Source organism: Aulonocara sp. 'chitande type north' Nkhata Bay, linkage group LG9, assembly GCF_057382095.1.
Source record: "Aulonocara sp. 'chitande type north' Nkhata Bay isolate Kocher_YH1m ecotype deep benthic linkage group LG9, A_spYH_male_GT1.1, whole genome shotgun sequence".
NCBI lineage: Eukaryota > Metazoa > Chordata > Actinopteri > Cichliformes > Cichlidae > Aulonocara > Aulonocara sp. 'chitande type north' Nkhata Bay.
This window is the reverse complement of record NC_141352.1, coordinates 20,367,886-20,376,976: the sequence shown is the minus strand read 5'-3', so window position 1 is coordinate 20,376,976 and position 9,091 is coordinate 20,367,886. Positions and strand designations below refer to the sequence as shown.

At 42.4% G+C, this 9,091-nt stretch overlaps 1 protein-coding gene across 3 annotated transcripts; it reads right to left on the bottom strand.

Moving 5' to 3' along the window:
- Positions 1-236: 236 nt before the first annotated feature.
- Positions 237-8,825, bottom strand: htr5ab (5-hydroxytryptamine (serotonin) receptor 5A, genome duplicate b). Of its 3 annotated transcripts, none has more exons than XM_086305156.1 (3): positions 8,703-8,825; positions 3,171-3,945; positions 237-986 (listed from the first exon to the last, which is right to left on the bottom strand). In XM_086305156.1, exons 2-3 carry the CDS (start codon positions 3,876-3,878, stop codon positions 654-656), a joined length of 1,041 nt encoding a protein of 346 aa, XP_086161282.1. In that variant the 5' UTR covers positions 3,879-3,945; positions 8,703-8,825; the 3' UTR covers positions 237-653. The 3 variants fall into 3 exon arrangements, with proteins under 3 accessions (XP_086161282.1, XP_086161284.1, XP_086161283.1); XM_086305158.1 differs by having other exon boundaries at positions 3,324-3,945; XM_086305157.1 differs by lacking the exon at positions 8,703-8,825 and adding an exon at positions 5,410-6,273.
- Positions 8,826-9,091: the final 266 nt, after the last annotated feature.

Here is a 9,091-nt window from a genome sequence, read left to right as displayed (position 1 = left end):
CGAACAGCTGAAACAACACCAAAGGGTGAGCCAGCACTGATGATGACACTTTTGGCCCATGGTGCCATTCGTGGCTGTGAGAACTGTGTCTAAATGCGCTCTCATAGTGTTTGAATTCCTTAAACCTGCATCTTTCCTACTGGCCAGCAGCGAACAACTTCTCTGGTTGTGGCAAGTAGTCAGACTGTACAGCACTCCATGAGAACCCACCCACCCCCACCCAATGTACACTTGAGATACAGGCTCAGTAAACATTTGGCTACTGAGTTCTTGGTCTCTAATGCTATTTTTAAATCCTCTCCAAAGCAGCATGGTGTTCATTTTGAAAATTGTGGTCCCATTTATAGCAAAAATAGACAATAATGCTGGGTACGGTTTTGGGCACTGCTTGCATAGCGTCCTGGGGTTCAGGAGTCCCATCCAACACTTCTGCCACTTCTGGTTTCCAAAAACCATACTTGCAGTCACCAAAACACTGAACTCCCGGCTTCAAAACATTAGTCTACAGCCCATTATGGTGACTGTTATATACAGTGTTAGGCTACCGTCCACCTGATAGTGATGGAGTAGCCGACACAGATTCGTCATGAGAAGTAGGCTAACACTGTGGAGCAGATGCTGGTGTAGAGTGTCGGCCAAGCTTGCAGAACGGCTTATCGCTGCCTGGAAAAGAGGTTCCTCAGGGCATTGTTGTAGTTCTTATTAAATGCGGTGTATATAAGTGGGTTAAAGAAGGAGTTGGAGTAGCCCAGCCACAAGAAGATGCTCTTCCAGATAGGTGGGATGTCACAGGAACACAGCGGGACGATGAGCTCGGTGATGAAGAAGGGGATCCAGCAGAGCACAAACACGCCAATCAGAATGCCTACCATCAGCGCAGCCTTCTTCTCCTTCTGCTCGCGCCACGTGTCCCCGTCTGTCTGGAAGGTCACGGTGGCGTGGCGCACAGTAAACACCATCTGGGGCTGCTGTGTCTCCTCCTTTACCTAGGAGACAGCCAATCAGGAAATAAATCACTTAACCCATTGAATTATTAATCAATCTGGGAAATCTGATTAGCTCTTAAATAAGCAAAGCAATGTCTTCTACAATGCAGGTCAGAGATAAGCAAATGTGGAAGTGAAAATGTTGAGGCTGCTCAGCAGAAGATGGATATTAGGCTGGTGGGGAAATGATGTGTGGATCAGCTGGTTGATCAACAAGCCAAAGCTTATTCTTTCATTCCACGCGCGCACACACACACACACACACTGAGAATCTAAAGCCAGAGCTGTGTTTTAATCTGCAGTTTCCAGAAGCCCATTTTCTCCATTTTGCAAACACAAGCACAGCCAGGAAGAGAAATGTCAACATTTATCCTCTGACTTTCTCCTCTCTTACTGTCGCCTGGTGGATCTCAAGGCCGACGTTATTTCTTGTTCATCCGGTTAAGTTCAGGTCGCAGCATTTATAAAGACAAACTATCTGTCGAAATGTGTTGGAAGAAAAGCAGAAAGGACAACAGTCTACACTGTTGTGTCCTGTACAACATTTAAGCAAGAACCTGCACTCCGGTACAGGAACTTTTACTCTCTGGAGTAAATTTAGTTGAATCAATACAGGTCACTGTACAATATAACGGATGAGATAGACGAAGCAAATCCTTTTACAGCAGAGGCCAGGAGTTAAAAGCATATTGCCGCTGGCATGGGGGCTTATAATTTAAGAAATGGTTCAATATAATAGTAAAAGATGCAGCTGCTAAAATGGGCACTTATATAACTGCAAGTATGCCTTTATATACAGCAGGTGAATGAGTCTAAGATGTGTAAAAAGTTCACGTTTTTAAGCGTTTAATCCAATGATTAATCCTTAGGTAAGTTTAAGCGATTGCATGAGGTAAATATCAGCGTATTAGTTTAGAATCTGTTTCGTGAGTGCACAGGGACAAGAAGCTGGCTTACAGCTAATGTTTGTGCAGTTATTTTATGTTTGGGCTAAAATATAAAATGCTGTCAACACAGTTTGACAGTAAATTTTTACTGAAAGCTTGAACACAGTCCAAAAGACTGATGCATTAGGATTTGTGGAGTCATTCAAGCCATTTTCTTGAGGCTTTTGGCATTCTCAAGTTATCTGTGCAACTAGGTCAGGAATCTTACCTCAGTGAACTCTATTTCTGGTGCATTGTGTGTTTATGTATGTGTGTGAGTGGGTGTTTTTAATGGATCAGTGTAGGAAGTTTATTATCTTGGATGCTGATGCCACTTGCTCACATCATACATCGGTGCAGGCACACTGGAGGGCTCGGTGTATGCTTGGAAATGATTAGAGCAAACTTTGACGAAATACTGAGCGACATAAAACGTAACCAGTGGTGGATATGTCTGTGGAAAACAAAAATCACAAATTAAACATATTCCGCGTTGTATAATTGCTATAGCTGGATGAATGATTGTCTGTGTAATGAAACTTGACACGAATGTTCATCAAAGCAATAACAGATGTGGATAATTTACTGGGTGATCGGCCCTCCTTGACCAAGAGTTAATAATTTTGTCACGCTTGCATAACAAATGTGTATCTTGAGGAATTGGGAAAATTATGGACATTAAATAAATGAAATTAATAAATGAGATAAATAAAATCCCAACACTTTGCATTTTTTTGTTTTTGTTTTTACTTCTGTGGCTGCTTGCTAAAGCCTGAGAATCCCTGGATGCTAAATGACTTTATAAGTAGCCTTTCATAGTTTAGGGAAAAGGATTGTTTTTGTAAGACTGTAAAAGTAGCGTAATCTATCACTGATGTGTTGTAAACCCAAGTGAAAAGAAAACTTCCCTGATTAAATGTTTGCTTAATGGAGAGACCTTTTGTATCTGTTGATTATAATAACACCAAAGCCAGATGCATGTTTCATGAAAGATGCCGGAGGTAGTATTTATAGTTTTCTACCTTCTTCCTACGCACATTAACAGTCTGATGGTGATGAGCAGGATGGCTTTATGCTCACACACCGGATACTTATGTTTCCCTGATCACATCAGAGTAATTTATCAGCCAATATAAAAAATAACCGCACAGCAATCCATATTTGCAGGTCAGAGGCAATAGCTGGTTGATGAAGGAAAGGGAGAGCGGTGATACTGTAACCTACGTGAGGAGTTATTATATAAAATTAAAGTAATTACCTCAGCCATGGGTGTGATTGTGTTGGACTTGCGGGAGCCAATCCGAAATTTGGCAGCCTTGTAGATCTTCCAATAAACAAAGAGAACCACACAAAGAGGGAGGTAAAACGCCCCAAAGGTGGAGAAAATGGTGTAGGAAGGCTCCTGGCTCACCTGGCACTTCATCCCCTCTGAGTAAGTCTCTCCCCAGCCGAAGAGCGGTGACAAGGAGATGATAGAGGACAGCAGCCAAGTGAGCGCTATCATCACATTGGAGATCTTTTTGCGTGTCTTGAGTGTGTACTGCAGGTGCCTAGTGATGGACCAGTAGCGGTCCAGCGCAATGGCCGTCACGTTCCAGATGCTGGCTGTGCAGCAGAGCACGTCGAATGAGATCCACACCTGGCACAGGACGCGCCCCAGTTTCCACAGTCTGCCGTTCAGCTCGTGGACAAGGCTTAGGGGCATGACCAGAGCCGCCACCATCACATCTGAGATGGCCATCGAAGCCACCAGGTTGTGGGGCACTCGGTGAAACGTTCTCACCCTCAGGATGGTGACCAGCACCAGCAAGTTCCACACAAAGGTGGCCACCACCAGCATCGCCAGTAAAGTGAGAGTGAGAACGCTGAAGACAGAAAAGGGGCGGTAGATGTTTCCTCCGGAGTCATGGCCGTCCAAAGCTCCAGTGAAGTTGACTGTGAGCGTGCTGGTGTTAGGGTACGTCATGGTAGCTGCTCACAGCCCTGCAGCCAAAGACGATTCAGCGACAGCGTCAGCAGACAGCTCGTGCATTCTGCAGCAGGGTGAGAGAAAAAGACACAGATTTAAACCTTAACAGTGCCCTACACACTAAAGGTTAAAGATGCAGTGCTCAAATAATTAGTAGCTTTTACTTCTGGGTTTGCACGAGTGTGCAAATGCACCAGTCTGCACCTATGTGTCATTGACCAAAGAGGTAGTTCAGTGATTTGTTCACAATAGTAAAAGGCACTTGAGCTCCTCATTTCAGTTGTCGAGCAACCTGCCTACAACTTTCAAGTGCAATTTCATCTGCTGTTAAAAAGGCTCAAAAGTACTCGGGGACATCTCTGGTTCAGGAAAAGGCCATAAATATTCAGTTTTATCATCCCACTGCTGTCCTTTGATTTCCATCAGAGTCAGGCCTGTTGCACAATGGACAGTTTTAAGTGGAGTCTTTGTTGCAGACTCATTTGGGAAGATCTCATTTTTAATTGAGAGATCCAACCGTTAAGTAGAGCTGGGCGATATGAGATTTTTTCATATCACGATATGTTTTTTTCATTTCAGGCGATAACGATATCTATCACGATATAAGCCAAATAACTATATTTGTAAGATTTAAATGTGCCGTTGCTCACAAGTAAAATGTGAAATAATCAGCAGCTTGTTTTTATTTAAATATTTATTTCCCATAATAAGTTCAACAGGGTAGATGTACTTAAGGAACATGAGACTTTTTCAGATAAATAAAGGCAAATATTGCAAACTACACAAAAGGCAGCCGCTAAAGCGTTTAAGTTTCAAAATAGAACAAACGAAACAGACTAAATTGTCAATTCCACTTAGAAACAAAATATTAATTCTAAAAATAAATCTTAGTTTGTTTTACAGAAGAACAGACAAAACTGACTAACTTTTGTCAATATCAAATAAACTGAGAACTAAAAAGAAATTCTCAATCTCTCCTTGTTGTATAGCTGAGCTTTTCAAACAGTTTTAACAGTTACTTTAGTCTGACAAAAGCCGAATGACGAATTAGCGCTTCCAGTCAGAGACTGAGGCTACGTCCACACGTACACGGGTATTTTTGAAAACGGAGATTTTCCGTTTTCGTTTTAAAAAATAATCCCGTCCACACATAAAGGCAGAAATGAAGGAAAACGCTGCTATGAACATGCCAAAGCAGCAGGTGGAGCTAGATTCCTAACCGTGCAGAAATGTTGGCCAATCAGAAGTCTAGAAGCCTCGGTGGGAAAAAGTAAACAAAGCTGGGGCATAGAAGCAGAACCGAGTCGTATGTGTGGAGGGACAGTAACTGTGTGTATATGTAAGCATTTAAACACTGCAGAGAGTACAATTAACAGTAACAGTATTGTAGAAATTCATTTCACCGAAACAATAACGTGGCGCGCAGTGTGACGCATGCACCAGTTTATTGTATTTCCAGACTTGCTTTCGGCACAATTTACAGTGCACGCTACTCTGTTTTTTGTCAGACTTGAAATAGCCGAAATACCTTCACACTACGGAACTTCTATGGCTCTTCCGTTCGACAATCTCTCCGGCATTGGAACCATCATCTGTTTTCTCTTCGGTCACGCTCGGTTGATTTTTCTAGTCGGCACACTCATTTCCTCCATTACCCGCTGGCTGCTTCCCAAACAAACACACGTGCGGCTTGGCACTTGTGCTGTGCGGTTTGGCACTTGTGCTGTAAGTAACAAGTCACGCGACGTGACGCTGCGGCTGTGATTGGTTCGGCTCTGCGCTACTTAATTTGGATTGGCTGACCTTTTAAAAAAAAAAAAAAGCGGCGAGGTCTATCGCGATAGCTTAATTTCTCTATCGAGTAAAAGTTATATCGCGATACATATCGTTATCGTTCTATCGCCCAGCTCTACCGTTAAGCATTGCGGAGCTGTGTGCTTTCTGTTGTCGCAGGAAGGGGAATCTGTTTCACTTTGAACGAGACTGTGTGGTTGAGAGACCCTGCGCATTACCATACAACTGTCTCAGTTTCAAGCTCGGAATGAAAAGATTTGACATGCCAGCTCTATCAATAGATTCACAGGAGAGGCTCGGCGAGCTGCTCTACACAATTTTCAACAGTGCAGAAACAATGAATCCTAAAACACCAGCCACTTCAATTCTGACAGCTGGCTGTTTGTAAAGTGTTGATCTGTACAGCTCGCAACTACTGTAAACACTCTGAAGACACCAACACCCTCACCAGAGAAAAAGTTCGATAAATGGCCACATTACCAACAAACTTGAAAAATATACAAACGCATTTGCCTAACATTAAAAATCTTTACTGGTTTGTTTATCCACAGGACTCTGGTATGATAGCCAATACACATCTGACTCACAGGAGCCTCATTTTTAGCAGCATCTCTCGGGGCAATAATGATTTCATGCATCGTGTTTTGGGACACATATTCAGACAAACCTAATTTAGCAATGTTAATTTTAGTCATTAATCGTGAGTCCTTATTTATACATTCACAGTTTAAATTACTCTTCCTGCTTTAGCATATTCCTATGACTTATTCTGTCTTTCGGGAATCCTCCCAAGCTTTTTAAAAGCACAGATCACAGTTTCTGAGCTTGACCCAGTGTACCGGAGCCATTTAAAGCAGATTTGTACCTGTGATGTGGAATATTGAATAAAAGCATTCATTTTGCATGGCTCTCCTTCTAGCTCGGGTTTTTTTTTTTTTTTTTTTTTTTTTTTTACAAGGTCTTGAAGCAAAGTGTCGATAATGACCACAACTAATGCACATCATACTGCTGAAATAATTGGCTGTAACTGAGGTTTTTTTTTTATTAATTTCTTTTTAATTACAGAATTTAATGAGTAGGATGAAAGTTTTCTGGCTGTTTGGCTCCATTACTTTTGGCTATATTATGAAACAATCAATATGATAAATAAGCTAAAGTTTGCCCAAATTCTACCTTTTTTTCCCTGTAGTACAACCAACCAAGAAGGGCAACTAAAATAAACTCTGTGAAATGCTTCATTCATGCTTCTACACCCAAGGGACCGTGTCAGATTGAGTTACCTTTTATCAATCACTGGGCTTTATGAGTAAGGCCCGATGGGTAATAACAACACCGGCCACGTCTCTATCAGTTTCTATACATAAGTGACATGTGACACCGTCTCTTAGCATCACAATCCATCCCCTCTAATCAAAGGTTCCACCTCAAGCACACCAATGGGCTCTGTGCTCTCTCTTCTCCCCGCTCCTATTAACAAGCCTAATAGCCATGAAATTGGACAACTGTTATGAAAGGAAGAGGCAATCAAAACATGCGGCATTTGGCAAAGCAATGCTGCAGTTTCTCCAGGGACATCACAGGCCAGGTGTCTCAAAAGACGGCTGTCACTCACTCAAAGTCTGAGGCACATGGCAGAAAGAATAAAAAAGACAACAAATTGTATGTGTAAGCATATGGGAGAAGAGCGAAGAGTGAGACACTGGCAGAAAAGTCTAAGATGGCAAAATCAAAGCATGAGCGCTGAATAGATCTCGTTTTTAATGTTATTCCACACAGCTGTGTTGGGAAAATGTCAGTTCAGGTCAGATGTTGTCTTAATACTTGTGCCAGCTGGTTCACTGAGCATATTCGCTTGCCATCCTTTTGGGGATTTTACTTGAGAAAAGATCTGTCTGAGAAGATCTGTACACAGCGTACTTTGTGGTAGGAGGACCAAAGAGAAATGATATTTATAACCGTGACGAATTTTCATGATTCTGACAGACCTGCGAAAGATAATGCAGTTCAAATGAACAAATCTATCTGCATTTGAAATCTGTTTCTGAACTTCAGACTCTTTTGAAGGATAACCACACTGCAGCCAATACTGCAGCAATCAAGAAGCCATTCCTTTATTTGATTGGGGGCAGCAAAAATAGGAGAATGCCTTTTATACGTTTGCTATGATTGCTTTTTATTGTTGCACTTATTTCTGACCTCCTGCTGTAAAAGGGAAAGAGTTTTGCTTTCCCTTTATTTATGCTGCTTCTGATTATATGTGTTTTTTTTTAATACTACTGCAATCAGCTTGCAATTTTAAACAATATATTCCCTGGATTACTCCAGAAACAGAGTTGGGTAAGAAAGGAATTTGTTTTGTTATTTTCATTTTCATCTTTGTGTCCAAAAGCACTTCCACAGCCTTTTGATTAAATCTGCAAGAGTGTGGATGACATACTCGTTGTGTTAAGCTCGCCACTCTGAAACTGTTGTATATTCATTTGTTATACAATTTTCCCCATGGGGAATCTCGGAGCTGACATTTGGAGGTGTATGGAGGGGAGCTATGTAGATGTGTCCTCTGACTTGAGTGATAATAAAAGCGCAAGGCAGCATAAAGCAAACCTCTAAATCTCTTGTGCGTTCAGCACCTCTACCATGATTTCATACCAGTCTAATCTCTCTTTCTCTGTGGGTCTCCTGTTTTCCAAATCCTCGGATCACATGATCTTTACAACTCTTTATGTGGTTCTGTGAAATTTACGGCAATTTGACAAAAACAATCAAACTTTACCATTTTAATAGTCAGAAATCTCATCTCAGTGGAGATCACTTGTCCCGTGAGGTTTCCTATCTGCGCTCGTCTCTGCTTGCAGACGGTAATCAAGCCAAAGACACTTGTTACACACCACCTCACAAAACGCGTCCCCACTTTTGAACTCCAGTGTAAAAAGAAATTATAGCCCCGTTGCTTGTTAGAAAATAAGAAAGGGGAAAAAAAAAAACACTGGGCGGCCAATGATTCGTATCAATTCATTGTTAACTCACCCCGTTGCCAGATACGCGTCCAGCACAAGACCAGCTCTGCTCGCTCTCCATCGTATTTCACTTTGCTGCTCTGTCAGAGGAGTGATTGAACCGCCTCGCTCAGTGCGGATGACAGCAGAAGCACACCTCGCACTGAGGATACAGAGGCGCTGGAATGAACCACACTGGTGGTCTGGAGGGGGAACTGAGTGCACTCAAATGATAAGCACTGGCTTTCCGGGCGTGCGAGAGACGTGCGCGCGCGCGTGTTTTTACGAGGGAAGCGCTTTATTTTGAGATGCGCGTGGTGCGCGAGGAGACGACGTCTCGGGCCCGTCAGAGTTTTCATCCTGCTCAGAAAACATTCCCTCTCGCTAATTAGTCTTACTCTGCAGGGATCAGATGTGGCT